Source organism: Scardinius erythrophthalmus, assembly GCF_964197995.2.
Source record: "Scardinius erythrophthalmus genome assembly, chromosome: 10".
NCBI lineage: Eukaryota > Metazoa > Chordata > Actinopteri > Cypriniformes > Leuciscidae > Scardinius > Scardinius erythrophthalmus.
In genome coordinates this window covers 41,388,101-41,403,453 of record NC_138230.1, presented here as the reverse complement: position 1 = coordinate 41,403,453, position 15,353 = coordinate 41,388,101, and the positions used below count along the sequence as shown (strand labels likewise).

Here is a 15,353-nt window from a genome sequence, read left to right as displayed (position 1 = left end):
TTGGCTTAAAATGACTGGACTATAAAGGACTTTTAAAAATGGCAAAATAGACAACTAAAAATTTAACAAATAACACTATAAATGAGCTGCGGACAAATGTGAACACACTCCGAGATAAACTGTTCCATCCTTTATTAAACATAGCTTGCAAGTGATAAATATTACAAAGTTATTTCCTCCAAAATTAGCTTATTTTTTTTTTTTTTCAGTCAATGCATAATTGTTGTTAATCAACCGGCAGTAATCAAACAGCATTTTTTCATCTCCATTTTAGACAGTTAAATATCAAGGATGTGCAAAAGGTCTGGATTAATGTTCTAAATTAAAATAAAAACTTGACAAAAAGCACTTATTTTCCTTGACTAAAATCAATAATCCTTTAAGCCAATCTCAGTACTTTTTTTTTTTTTTTTTTTTTTTTAACTGTACACAATTTAATTAATCATATTTTTCTTTTACAAACGGATTTCAACATATTGCCATTTGCTTTAAAATTCAAACTGGGTAAATTGCAGCTAAGTCTATTTAAAAATATATGAAAGTTCAGATGAAATTCAGAAAAGAAATGATGACCAAAAACCCTCTCTCCCACTTCAACAATAATAAAAAAAAAAGAAAAAAAAAAAAGACTTGCAACAAATAAAAATCAGGGAGAGGGGAAAAAAAATTGCAGAGAAAAGAAAAGAAATGGAGGAGAGAACTAAACCCCAGCGCTAGAACTCCAGAAAAGCTGATTGTCCAGTCAGAGAATTATGGACAGTGATTCCATGACATGAAACTTCAAAAAGTATATCTAAGTCACAAACCTTAGGATCAAAACTTGCATGTGTGCGAATTGTCCATTTTTTTTTGTCTTATGATTTAAAGGCTGAAGGCAAGAAGCATTGGAACAGTCAAAAACAAACAAGTTTTTTTTCTTCATCGTATACAATGTATACAATCTTCCATGAAAAAAAAAAATAAGAGCATTGTGATTTTTCCCTAGAAAAAAAAAAAAATTATATATTGAAGAAAGTTTGTACTGTAAGCAATAGAAAACAAATGTACACAATCTCCCCTGTAGGGTTTTCTGCACCCAGTAATTTAGCTAAAGCATTAGCGTGCTTTGATTTTACATTTATGATGATCGCTTTGGATTTGGTCAGGTGAGGGCTAATACTGTCAAATGTTTTATCCAGTCCATGTTCTGTAAGACCAACACTATGTGTGGGACATTAGAGAAAGGAACTTATTCACCGAACATCTACGTAACTTCAATGCTTGAAATCAATCGTGGAAACAAATAAAAGAGGTAACAAAAAAAAGTAACATACGAGACTGTCCCATCATGTCTCAGTCCAAAGACTACAGAAATGGATGGATCCACCAGAACAATGAACTTTTTTATCCTCTGCAAATACTACATACTACAAAAAACGTACAGCCGGGGAGAAAATGCATCTAAAGAGCTCATTCAAAAACAAGAGAAGTATAATCCCATACATTTTGCACATTTGTTACACAATAATACACAGTGATCACAAAACGAAATGACAAGCTTCACAATATTCATGGCTTTTTGTTTGCTTTTCTACACAATATACAACCATTTTAATTTCATTTCATTATTTTTAATTCAAGGGAGAAAAAAAGCATATGTACAATAAGTCATTATTACTTCTGACCTAGCAAATATCGTGTCATCATCTGTTCATACATTTTTTTTTTGCTTGATTAAATTTGATTTTTTTTCTCCTTTTTTCTTTCTTTTATTTTTTTTTAAGAAACAGCTGAAATTAAACAACCAAAAAAAAAAAAATGGAACTTAATCGAGGAGTCAAAAAGGAAGTTAAACTTCAAAATCCAACTTTCTCGTAAATACATGAACACAGGTATATGGATGCATCTAATATAGTCTACAAGAGAGAGCAGGAGAAAGAAATGAGTTATTATAAACACCCTACGTTCATTTCAAAATAACAAAACAAAAAAAAAAAAAAATACAGATCATAAAATTGGAGCAAAAATTATATCAAAGACTGAACAGAATGACTAAAAGGGACTTGAATTATTTTCATTGCCAGGAAAAAAAGAAAAAAATTAAGAAAAATGTAAACATCCTATCATCTAATATTGCACCTGAAAATTTAAATCCAAGGTAGCTTCAAAATTGTTTTGTTCAAAAGTTGCATCGTTCCACCACAAATCAGTGGCGTTATACAGGACACAGTTTAAAAAAAACTGCAAGGATCAGTGACTATTCACATGACAGAAAGACGCATGTGCACAGATTCATTTCCATTAATTCGCCACTTCATAGCTTCGAGTTTCCTCACGGCTATTAAACACGACAGACCTCAAAAGTCTGATTTCCAAAAGAACCAAACGTGTCATGGTAAATGCTTAGGATCAAAAAAAAAAAGTTAAGTGCTCAACTTCTAGTCAACAAGCAGATGTTAAACCCTTTGAAAGCCATTCGTGAAACACGGAGCACTGCCTCAACAACAGGCGCTGATGGGAGTCCCAAATCATCCTGCACGAAATCCCTAATACTGCATATCGACTAAACACTGCTTATATTGTCGCCGTCGCCTCCACAAACACACGTACCATATCTTGAAATGCATTCATTCAACGTGGGGTCGAAAAAAAAGCAGGTCTCTCTCGAAAAGATGAAATGCTCCACAAAATCTTTCTCCCGACTCTCTCCGAGACATCCGATGGCATCCATACCTTAAGCTGAAACATTCTTATCCTCTTTCGTTTAACCATTTTTTTTCCCACTTATTAAGAAGAAAAGTGCTCCTCCATAACGAGGCATCTCATGTGCATTGCTTTAACATGATGATTGATCCTTGTCAATGCCTTCTGTTAAAACTCACGTTAATCTACGCATAAACCGTTTTTTTTGTGTTTTTTTTTTACCAATAATTCCACCTATTTGACATATCAATGATTATCGTCTCCCGTGGCAAGTACCTTTAAGATACACGGCCATTTCAGATGGAGACGCCGCCCGACGAAAAAAATAAAATAAAGAGTACAAAAAAACACCCAAGCAGAAAGAAAAATCAAAAAGAGAAAGTTCATGGAGATGGAACTCTCTGGCTTCATTCTCTGCTGTGCAGTGAAACACGACGTCACCACGAAAGGAGATATACGACATCACTGCATCCTGTGAAAGTGAAGGCATCGAGAGACACGGGAGAGATCCTGCTCGGTAACAGGACTCGGATTCTACAGTTTCTCCGTACATTCGACAGCAGGAGACTCATCCGTGCCAGTCCTTTTTCAGTTCGTGTGGCCTTCTCAGATCAGCACTCTGCATAAGGATCAATCTGATCAATGTACATGAGTCTGTCTCAATCTCTCTGAACCGGAAGGTTCTCGGAGGACTTTGTAGTTTCCAAACGTGTAACGCTACAAAGATTCTGCTCTCTCTCTGCGGGTAAGAACGCTTTAACCATTCCAACTCTGAACATATACGACGTGAGAGAGAATGAGTCTAATTTTACAAGGGCGACTGAGGGAGGAAGATTTCAAATGAACCAAAAAAGCTTGGAGATTTTTAAGAGACCCTGCAATCTGGCGTCCTCCCTCAAAAAAGAAAAACATTAGGGTAAGAACATAAAAAGATGCAAAAACCACTAAACCTACTAATAAGTGTAATAAGAGTAACTGTAACAGAAGCAACAATAATACTAATAATAATAATAACTGTGATAATAATAGAAGTAGCAATAACAACAGCAATAATAAGTTGAGATAACAATAAAGAGCTTTGCTATAGTAGGAAACCGAAGTTTGAGATGCACAGTCTGGTGTTTATATAGTCTGACTGATTGAGCTGTTCTTATGGGTTAGTTGGGTAGGCACACGGACAGGCACTGCATGCGATGGGGTGATGGTGTGCGTGTGTATGTGTTGGGGGGTCGGGATGTTCTGATGTAGAACAGAGGGGTGGTGGGGCGTCCGAAAGGGGGCGGGGGTCTGCAGTCCCGTCGGGGCTCATTTCTGCCCGGTGATGGACTGGGATATGGAGCGCGGGGGAATCATGTCGAGCAGATACTCCCGCTGACGGTCCGCTAGGCTGGATGCCTTGTGGCCCCCAATGGCTCCCGGATTTAGATAGGCAATATTCAGACCTGCGATGGAGAAGAAAGACAAAAAGAGGGGCCGGGATAAGTAAAGTTCCTGACATACACTCCAAGGATAACAATTCTCCCCCCCCCCCCCAAAAAAAAAAAAGTAACTAACTTTTTCCTATCAAACCCCAACAATCATGCCAACAAAATAAAATAATAATTATAAAATAAGGGGTAAACGTGAATTTAAATAAAATTAAAATGCGCTGAAATAAAAAAAGTAAATTACATTAAATTGAATAATATTTTTTTTTGTGCTATTAATCGTTTAAAAAAATTTATTGCACATCTTTCTGTAATTAATCGCACCAAACATTACATTTTTTCGTATATTTTTATAGAATTTCCCAGTTTCATCGAAATTAGATCTATTTTGCATGTGCCTTGGGAGGGAATTATTTAAATGAGGAATATTGTGACTGGAATACAACTCAAGACTACAATGGAGGCGTTTCAGGGAGTTCAGAAACAGTGACACTGATATAGAGAATAACTCACTTTGAAGTGATTTTGTTCTTTGCAGAGCTTTTTCAAGCTCAAACAGCAAAATTACACACTTAAGAAAGGTGAAAATGTAAGAAAGCTTAATAGGTCCTCTTTACGGTGTACTGTTCTTAATTGAGAAGTATCATCTTACCAGGGATATTGTAGATCTGCCTGCGGCTGTCATGCTGGGCCCGACTGCCGCCACTGGAACTGCTGCTGCCGCCACAGCGCTTGCTTGTCATACCCAGCAGCCCACTGGCCACCGAGAGCTGGGAGGCCTGGGCGAAGTTAGAGAGGACTCCTCGTGCTGAGCTGGACAGGCTCCGCTGTAGAGCGGCCTGTGGCTGGGGAGTCTGAGAGCAAATCACACAGAATCAGTGTTAAATTTCACGACACCTTTTGGTACCATTAAATCTGCCATTTGGACACTGGCATTCAGAATCATCAGTCATTAAAATCTGTGATTAGCTGAAAGGCCAGAGTAAAACATCCATTTCAAAATCCATAAAAATGCTCTCATGAGATCCCATTATTAGTCCACATTGAGAGGGTTTACCTGTCGGAGGGCATGGTGTCGGATCATGGTTTCCGCTTTGCTCACGCTGGGCACAGTCTGGGCGGAGCTGGGAGACAGAGCGGCCTGTTGCTGCAACCTCTGCTCGATTTCCTGAAGCCAGCGGACAGTTACACAAACCACAGTTACCACACAAACCACCAGCTAGGAACGTCGGTATTAAATCAATAATAATAATAATGAATGAGTCTATATGAATAAATATAATATTAATCAATATAAATAATAAAGACAAATAAACAAGTAAAATGAAGAACAAAAACTATTAACTTGAAGAAAATGTTACTTAATAAAGAAATAAATGTAGGCTGTATGTCATTGTTTTTAATTAATTTGTTACCATTTCACTTCTGCAATTCTGCAGCACATAAGTATTATTTTAATATTATTTATATACTACTTTTAGAACTAGAATTTAGTTTTTATTTTATTTTTGTAATTTTTATTAGTTTTTTTATGTATAGCTTTCATTTATTTTTATTTCAACTTGAATACTTAAACTTGCAATTAAGTTAGTTGCCAAAACAACATTTTTTTATTTTTTTATTTAAATCAAACATTTCTCAGGGTTCCCACACCATGGTTAACTTCAAATTTAATGACCTTTTCAATGACTTTCCAGGTCCAATACCCTCAAATTCAAGGACTTAATATGTGTCAAACAACAAACGTTGAGGTACCATCGAGTAGTTTCGTGAACGTCATGGCAACGTACAACAAAGTACCTCACGCGGGAAACACTTAACGTAACGTGTAAATGCGCGTAACTAACGATAATCAAGCAAGCTAGTGTGCATAGGCCACGAAGAGTTGGCGAAATAACACATTAGCAGACCGAAGCGAAAAGTTTTGGAAAATAAACACACATAGATACAGGTCCTTGAAAGTGATTTTTTTTCCAGAAAACTTCTTGCACAAAATAAATTCAAGCACTTTCAAGGACCTGTATCTATGTGTGTTTATTTTCAAAAACTTTCCAGGGCCTTGAATTATTTTTTTTTTTTTTCAGATTCACAAACTTTCAAGGATTTCAAGGACCCGTGGGAACCAGTTAGCTTTTTTTCTAGTTTGTAGTGCGGTATTGAAACTTTTATTGAGAATCATCAAATTTCACTGTTACTGACTGCAGAAATGTTGACATCATGACAACTCTACTTGTCATGATACTTGTCTACTTGTTTCTGCTGTGAAATGAAACCTCAGATACCGACTGACCTGTTCTTGCTGCAGAGCTTTAACGAAAGCGTTCTTCAGCCTATTGGTGTGCTCGGCCTTCAAGGCCTTCTTCTGATTGGACGTCATGCACTGCTCACAGAGGATGCGGCCGCTCTTCTCCTGCTTCCAGTGTGGGGTGAAGTCGGTCCTGCACTGGGCACAGAAGAACGGCTCCACGTGTGGCAGTGACCCCCGCATTTTACCTGATCAGTTACAAACACACAAAAGAGGAGTTTAGCAAAGAGAAGAATTAGACATGCATGCAAATTGAATTGAGTGAATGTGGTTTAATAAATCACAGGTATTGTTTTATTTTTGGGTCAAGTGTGATCGCCAAATGATTCTACTTGCACAATTTTTTTTAACCCTTTTGAACATTAGATCTGTGGATTCAACCATTTTGTTCTTTTAGGGTGTGTTCACACTTTTAGTTTGGCTCTCTTGGTCCGTACCAAACAAATAAAATGATACATTTAGTCCTGGTTCGCTTAGTGTTCACAGTGCCATTTTAAAGGCCGAGCCTAAAAAATGGTTGCGACGAAACTTACTGAACATCCAAAAATAATGCTGCTAAATGTGCTAGTTGTATGTGCGTACATATGATGGTATTTTTACCAACATATAAAATGTGTAAAGGAATCAAAACAGCGCCAGAACAAAACATCGGCTGCAAGGAGACGCGTTTCCGGCGCCTGTACTGAACTGTAATGGGCAACATTTTGACTATGGCGAGAACAACCTGGTATGCTTGAGCAACCTGTCCTTCGTAGGATCGCATCTTGTGACATCATGTCCTGTTTTTGGTTTGTTTAGATGTGTTTGGTCCGTGTTGCGTTTGTATTTTAGTCAAACCGTACCATAGTTCGATTGGAAGCCCTGAAAAGTTTAGTCTCGGTCTGTTTGTTTGATGCACACCAGGGTTCAGAAGGCACGTTTATTCAAATGAACCGCACTAACAGAGCCATTAAATTCACTTTAATCGAACCAAACATGCAAAGCATGAACACACCCTGCAATATGACTTAATGTGTATCATACTGCAGTTCAAATTATATTGCGTTTCCATATTGTGCAAGGTTCAGAATCCTCCCCTATCCAACAGTTTTTGCGGTGTGGTTTCTTCCTCTCGCTCTCACCCTGACTATCAATGACGCTCTGCACCACTTCTTCCAACCCCACCATGTAGATGAACTCAGAGTTGGCAGCAGAGGGCAGAAAGTGCAGCAGGGGCGCTGGGGGTTTAGGTGGAGGGATCTCCAGCAGGGTCTTCTCCAGCTGTTTGCGCAGGGCCAGTTTAGCGGCTGCTTGGCTGCTGGCCTGGTCGTTCAGAGAAGCGACGCTGGAGGCGCTGGAAAGGGTGGACGGGCTGACGGCACCGACCCCGCTGACACCCACCCCGACGCCAGCTCCCGCTGCCTGCATGTGGGCCAGGTTCATGTAGATCGCAGAGGAGCCCGAGCGCTGCGAGACCCCCACCTGCTGGCTGGCAGCCTGCATCACACAGAGCAAAAGGGCAAATCATCAGCGACTGACACGATCCATTTTTATCAATGGTTCATGCTGCGATTTGTCTGCGATCTGTTAAATATACAACATGTTCAATATGATTTTGTTGGCGATATAAAACTAAACAACACTGTGAATACTGCTGTGATTTAATGCACAGTTTTTATTTGGCTATTAAGTCAAGGGCCGTTCCAGTTGGCTTGTTTTATGCACCATCCAGAGGAGGAGAAATTTTAAAAGCAAAATTTAAATCCAAGGGGCAAAAGAAAAAATTGAGCACTTGCATTGTAGCAAATATAGCACATAGTAAAAATATTAATTAGTGTACACACACACACACACACACAAAAAAACTGTTTGTTTCTGTTCATAATGAAAACATGATTATTTTGTATTTAATTTTGTTAACCATTAACAAAAAAACTCCCATCATTTTAAGGCAATTCATAAATGTATAAATACTGAGATATAGTACCATTCATATTTTTTAAAGATGCTCATCAAGGCTGCATTTAATAAATAAAAATACGGTAATATTGTGAAATTGCATTATAGCTTACACCAACTGTTTTCGATAGATAGATAGATAGATAGATAGATAGATAAACCAAACAACCGACTGACAGATAGACGACAGATATATATATATATATATATATATATATATATATATATATATATATATATATATATATATATATATATAGATAGATAGATGTATAGATGTATAGATAGATAGATAGATATTATAAAATCTAATTTATTCCTGTGATGCAAAGCTGAATTTCATCATTTAAATTATATAAATTTTGAGAACAGTCCTGCTGCTTCAAATTTTTTGTGGAAACAGTGATGCATTATTCAGGAATCTCTGAATAGGAAGTTCAAAAGAATTTCTTTACTGTCACTTTTGATCAATTTAATGCATTCTTGCTAAATAAACATTACGTAAAAAATTACACCCACAACTTTTGAACATTAGTGTGTATTTTGTCAAAAGCCTGAAAATACTTTTTTGCTTTATCGCAAAGCCTTAGTTTATAAATTCAGTCTTATAGTTTATAAATGATATTTAACAAAGTACAAATGTGACGCAGCAACTCCCAGAACAGATTATGACCAGATAAAATCTGACCTGTTCACATTGTATAATTGTTTAAAAGTTCAATGTCAATAAATTGCAGGGAGAAAAACCACAAAACGAATTAGGACTAATGTGTTTGAGCTTAACGGTGCGACCGTACCTGCTGATAGCTCACTGTATTACCCAAACCGCCCGTGGAGGAGCGGCCCATGCCAGGCTTGGAGGGCATTCTCTGACCCTGAAGCTGGGCAGGATTGGGTGCAATAACCCGCTGTGACATCATCATGGGGGGCAAAGATGCATTGGCAGCAGACCTGATTACTGTGTGGCCCTAAGGGGGGAAAAAACACATACAGAGCTATTAATAAATATGCAATGCACTGTATGTCCACTAGATGTCAACAGACACTGTCAGTCACACTGTTGACATCAAATGCTTTGTTTGTACTCAACAGATGGACTGTTATTAAAAATGGTTACTGGTACCAATCTATACAGTAATGCTGATCTTAAGGTGCTGCTCCCATGGCAACCAACAGCAGGCTTTAACATGTTCAGTCTAATATATATAACATAATGAGGTGTATTTAGTGCTTGCTTTAGAAACAATCATTAATGCATGTAGAAAAAGCTCATATTTAGAAAAGGAATATTCTGCTGCGCATATCTCCTTTGCACGTACATGTACCTGTGCAGTGCGCAGGTTCTGAGGCTCGGACGAGTGCATGCCGGGCCGCACGGGTAGTTTCCCGAGCCCCTGAGAGCCGTGCATGGGTGACGGCTGCACTGACGACGGGGCATTCTGGACCACCGGCACCTGAAAGACATTAAGAGGTCAAAATCCATCTAGTACAAAGAGTGCCAATATAACTTACAACAACAAAATCTCAATGTATTACAACAGTGGTTCTCAACAGGGGGCCGGGAGCCACTAGGGGCCTCGACAAACTTCCAAGGGTTGTTATATATATATATGTATCTCTTTCTCGTTCTGCCTAGCTCTAAAATATTTGATCAGGTAGAAATTGTGAGTGGGGGGGGGGGGGGGGGCTTAAAATATTGTCGTGGACAATGTGGGAACCTTGAAGTCCAAAAAGTTGAGCAAATCCACTGTATTAGAGGAACTCAAGCAACATTTTTCAGTTAAGGCTACTGTGCGATTTCCACCAATTGGAAGTAGAAAAATAGGTATTGTTCGGGATTTTACTGAACGTTTAGGATTGTTAGGATTTGTTTAAAAAACAAACACTTTCCCGTAATTCCATTGTTCAACAATTGTGCTGTTCCTAACTCACTGGTTGAGGCCACAGATTTTTTTTTACAGTCTAGGGATATCACACAGATAAATATGACTTTATGGATGTCTGACAGGTAACAGGGACATTTTACACACTGAAAGAATGATTAGCATATTCATCTATCATGGTATTTAATGAATTTCAAAGAATATAATACATAACCCATATAAATGCATACGTGTGTGTACACAGTATGTATATGTGTATGCATATGTAATACATAATATGCATATGTATATATGTGTGTGTCTGTGTGTGTGTGTGTGTGTGTGTGTGTGTGTGTGTGTGTGTGTATATATATATGTGTGTGTGTGTGTGTGTGTGTGTTATGTATATGTATATGTATGTGTAAGTGTAAGTGTGTCCACTGTATTTGGACATGCACAATAATAATAAAAAAAAGATATACCCATTTAAATGCATATGTGTACACTGTATGTATGTATATATGTATATATGTATATATGCATATATATGTATGCATATATATGTATATATGCATATATATGTATATATGCATGCATATATATATATATATATACACACACACACACACACACATAAGTATGCATTTAAATGGGTAGATACACACATCTTATTTTTTATTATTGTATATGTCCAAATACAGTGGATTAACACATACATAACACACACACACACACACACATATATATATATACATACATACATGTTTATACACATATATACATACATATATAAATATATAAAATAACTAAACCTTGCATCTCATCATCACAAATCAAAATCAATTTAGCAAATCCAAACTGCATCCTCCAGTTCAAGAGCAAACAAACATTGTGAATGAAGAGTGTGTTGTGGCACTTGAACGTCAGGCGCGAGAGAGTGTTTATGGCCATTCCTATATCTAGACAGACACGGAGTTGAGTAGTACAGACAAAACATCTCAATGACACGTACATGGACAAACATCACACAGAGCTGTGATATGGTATCTGTGAGGTTATGGCTACCTGTCTCACTCCGTTACCTTATTTCACCCTCGCTAGTGACTAACGTCCTTTCAACTATAGAACGATTTACCTCGGCAGATTTTCCTGGCATTAATATAACACTCAGCTGGACACAAGGGGAGGTTATTTTGCTTAGTGTTTTAACAGTGAAGGTGAACATGCTGTACAGAGGATCTGCAGTGTACATGTGGAGTACAAATACAGGCAGATTTACAGCAGACAACACTGCGACATTCATTTCAGACACTGCTGATTTTTTGTTGTTGTTGATGCTAAAGTTATTTCTCCAATTACAGTTTAATATGAAGAGACAACTATAAGACAGACATTTGCAGGCTGATTTCACAGAAATCACACACATTCAGCTGTAAAGTGGAAGTGTACAGAAAAAAAACGGGATGTGAAAAGTAACAATACTTCACTCTTTATCAACATAAAAGAAAAAAGAAACGAGTTATAATACTCGGTATATACACGGTAACACTAGTACATGGGTGGCAAAATTATTATTCGTAATTAAGGCCATTGCACATTGAGTCCGAAATTTCCGTATGCGTTTTTTCGTATTCGTGACTCGGTGGCTCTGAATGGTCAAAACACCATTCAAAATGCTTGTTACGGATGCAAAAAAACCCACCGAAAATCAAACCCGATCCGAATTTTTTTATGACGGACGAAAGTTTCGGAGGCAGTGTGCAAGCGTGATTGACATAACGTGAGGTCGTAATTTTTTAACGTGCTTCCCCTTTCTATTTTTTCCATGCTACAGCTACTCCAGCCACTTTATTTAGCAGGACCATCTGAAATAATATGATCTTATTTACAAACATCAAGTGTGTGACTTCATTACCATTTATTTTAATACTTTAACTTCTGACAGTGACATAAAGGTCTTAAAGGCCCACTGAAGTGCCTTGAAACACGCAGCATTATTCAATGCGTTGACAATTTCCACTGAAACAGGAAGACAGGGTGGGACAAATCAAACAGCTCCTCCCCTTTTTTTAAATAGCCAAGTGTAGTTTAGTTTATCACCGCTCATGCGAGAGCCGTTGAGCTCGGTAAAGCCGCAGTTTCCTCCTAATCTATAACCGTTTCTCCTCCTAATCTTCTCCATATCACTTTAAAATAAAGCATTCAGTGCAGAACTCGTGCATATGATCCTCTCTGTGCTGTCGTGTCTCTGGACCGGAGACTGTGAGACACTAATGTGAATCCAGACTTCATTCGCCCCAATGGAAAGCATATTTACACTCAATCTGACTCGCTCCCTATATAGTGCAGCACGTGCCATTCACCATGTAGACAATAGGAAATGTGTGAAAAGTGACAGATTTTAGCCACAGCTTTAGTGTCTATTTATAATGTAGGGACCGGGGATGCTTTAGATTCTAGAGAGCATTTAATTGGACAGAAAATCTGATGAGAAACTGAAGTGCAGAGTCATCAAAATCATTGATCCGTATTGGTGGTTTGAATGCTTATTTCTTCTAAATGCAAATTTCGACATTGTTTTGGAGCACACTAGCTTATAGATCACCTTAAGGCTAACATATTCATACTAAAAGCCAAAACATTTTGATTTCATAGGGACTTTAAAGGTCAGATCTGCATGGAGAAATCTGCATACTACACTAAACCGACACAGCAGTGTGTGTGTTAGCTATGAGGCTGAAATGTTTTCTTAACTCTGAAACGGTCTCTAATCAGCCCGCCCATCTACTTAACAGTTCAAATTCACAGTTGATGATGATGATGAGGACATTGAGAACGGTTCTGACCTTTTGCACCACGTTCTCCTTCTGCATCTGACTCTGTCTCAGCTTCTTCAGGAGCACCAGCTTGGCCTCCTCCAGCCTGAGCTCCTCTCGGAGAGCTTTGATCATCTGCTGCCGCTCCTCGCCAGTCTTCCCCTGCAGAACAAACACACACATAAGTGCTCAGCAAACATCTTCACGAGACTCACGCAAAGCTTTAATGGTGGGTAACACCCTAAAGACCTGATTCCTGCATGGATATTGTACCTTAAACAGCTCCAGGTTGGCCTGATGCTGTTTCTCCTCAGGGTGAGGCGTGCTCCGTGGGCTGGACGCCTCGTTGTCTGATAAAATGATAACGTCTGGTGACGGAGTGCGTCGCTCTCGAACCATTTCACTGGATGTCAAAAGAGATCACAGAAACAAAATCAACCATTATTTTTTTTTTTTTTTAAAAAGGTACACTATGTAACTTTTGGCACTCTTGCAGTTAATAAACCAAACTGCATGAGTCTTGCAGAAGAACATTGTAGAGGAGTCACGCACGTACTGGGATACTCCACAGAGGTCGTTGTTCAATCAAAATAACTTTATTACTATTACAATAGTAAAAAAATAACTCTGTGTTTACTGGCATGAGGGTGGGACAACCTGTCACTCACATGAGATTGACCAATAGCATATACAGTAGTGGCCAAAAGTGATGGCTGGAGTGGATATCTGTTTTTAATGACTCTACAAGTTCGATTAAAGTTATTCTCTATATTGGTGCGCATTGTTTCTGAATGCACAATATTCCCGGACGAGGCCTGGTTAAGTTAGTTAGTAGAAACTGTTATGGTAAGGGTGTGACATTTCCTAAACACGCTTAAAACAGTTGACCAATCACAACACACTGATCCAGCTGACCAATCAGAGCTCATTGTGCTTTTTGGAAGGAGGGGCTTCATAGAGACAGGAAGTAAACAAAGCGTTAATGACAGACTGGGAAAAGAGGAGCTACAACAATGTCAAATAAATGAAAAATAAGGTGTTTTTTGAACATTCAGGCATAAAAACCTATTCCAATATACCCTGGTAATCCAGAGTTCTCACGAGAGCACAAGTTGAATTTGCTCAGCGAGTTACTCTGGTGTCGAGTAATGATGTTCATTAAATATGCCCCTCGATCCGAGCTGCACCAATCACATCGGGTTATCTGATATAGGCGGGCCAGAGGCGAGATGACGACAGCGCTGTGACGTCGAAGTCATTAGTAAACATTGCAAGATAGCTATGGATGAACACCAGATGTTTGAAACTGCTTTGGCCGCTACAATGAACGAGTTAGACTTGGCTTTTTATCTAAAAGAGGAACAGAAGACGGAGCTCGAATCCTTCCTTTGCAAGAAGGACGTTTTTGCTGTTTTGCCGTAAGAGTATGGGGTTTATTGTTGTCATTGGTCGTAGTGTTATCCAATTGCGTGCAGTGAGATTTTCAAATGCATGCTTGGTGCCGCCCCTCGAGCTGGGCTATTTTCATTAGTCGACGCCAGACCATTAATCTTTCAGATTTGTCTGGATTTCCAGGCTAATTCTAATAGGCCGCAAAAACAAAATCCGATTGAAATATTGCATAATAGGTCTTCTTTAAAGGATTTGCTGTGGTAAAAGGGTAACTAAAATACATGTTAATAGAGTTTAGATTGCTTGTAAATGTTTAGTTTTATTTACTGGTATTTTAACATTATTTCTGAATGTAATAATAAAATATGACTCCTGTGCAGATGCAAATTTTTCCTCTCAACGATGCAACTCGTTGAGAGTTATGTGCAAATTAATGTGGAACACTTTCCCAAAACCTCACCTCCTTCTTGCACTCATGTCCACTGGTTCATCTACTATGTTTTCCTTCCCATTCTTGCTGGGACCTCCATGGCCCCCGACTCTCAAACTTCCGTTCATCTTTTCCTCGTAGGGCACAGCTCCCATCAGCCCCTGGCTGCCCCCGGGACCTTTGCCCTCTGCCATGGCTGCTGCAACCGCCGCCCCCTCTAAAGCAGCCAGATCCTTGCGTTTGAGGAGGGCAAGCATCTTCAGCCTCTCCATGGCCTCGTGACCCTCCATCTTCAGGCGCTTGGCCTCCCGCTCATCCGGCGCCTCCAGACCCCGCTTAAGCAGGTTCAACCTCAACGCCTCCTCAGACATCCGCTCCATCCTGTCAGAGACACAGAGAGAGAGTATCTGTGAACACACTTGTTAAGCTTTTAATCATCCACATCCTGGTGCAAAGTTCATAATACGACCGCCCGCTAATAGTCGTCGAGAAAAGGCTTAC

At 38.9% G+C, this 15,353-nt stretch overlaps 1 protein-coding gene across 2 annotated transcripts in view; it reads right to left on the bottom strand.

Annotated features, from left to right (window-relative positions):
- Positions 1-1,369: 1,369 nt before the first annotated feature.
- The window catches only part of gatad2b (GATA zinc finger domain containing 2B), a 40,411-nt gene continuing 26,427 nt past the window's right edge, over positions 1,370-15,353 (bottom strand). Inside the window, exons 2-11 of one of the 2 annotated variants that reach the window (XM_081375953.1) lie at positions 14,883-15,233; positions 13,304-13,433; positions 13,061-13,192; positions 9,678-9,806; positions 9,150-9,320; positions 7,536-7,890; positions 6,400-6,602; positions 5,167-5,277; positions 4,762-4,963; positions 1,370-4,124 (exon numbers count right to left, since the gene is read on the bottom strand). In XM_081375953.1, coding sequence (XP_081232079.1) covers positions 3,988-4,124; positions 4,762-4,963; positions 5,167-5,277; positions 6,400-6,602; positions 7,536-7,890; positions 9,150-9,320; positions 9,678-9,806; positions 13,061-13,192; positions 13,304-13,433; positions 14,883-15,232 — 1,920 coding nt within the window. In that variant the 5' untranslated portion in view covers position 15,233 and the 3' untranslated portion in view covers positions 1,370-3,987. Of the gene's footprint in view, positions 4,125-4,761; positions 4,964-5,166; positions 5,278-6,399; positions 6,603-7,535; positions 7,891-9,149; positions 9,321-9,671; positions 9,807-13,060; positions 13,193-13,303; positions 13,434-14,882; positions 15,234-15,353 lie in introns of both variants that reach the window. The other variant, XM_081375952.1, reaches the window with a different exon arrangement.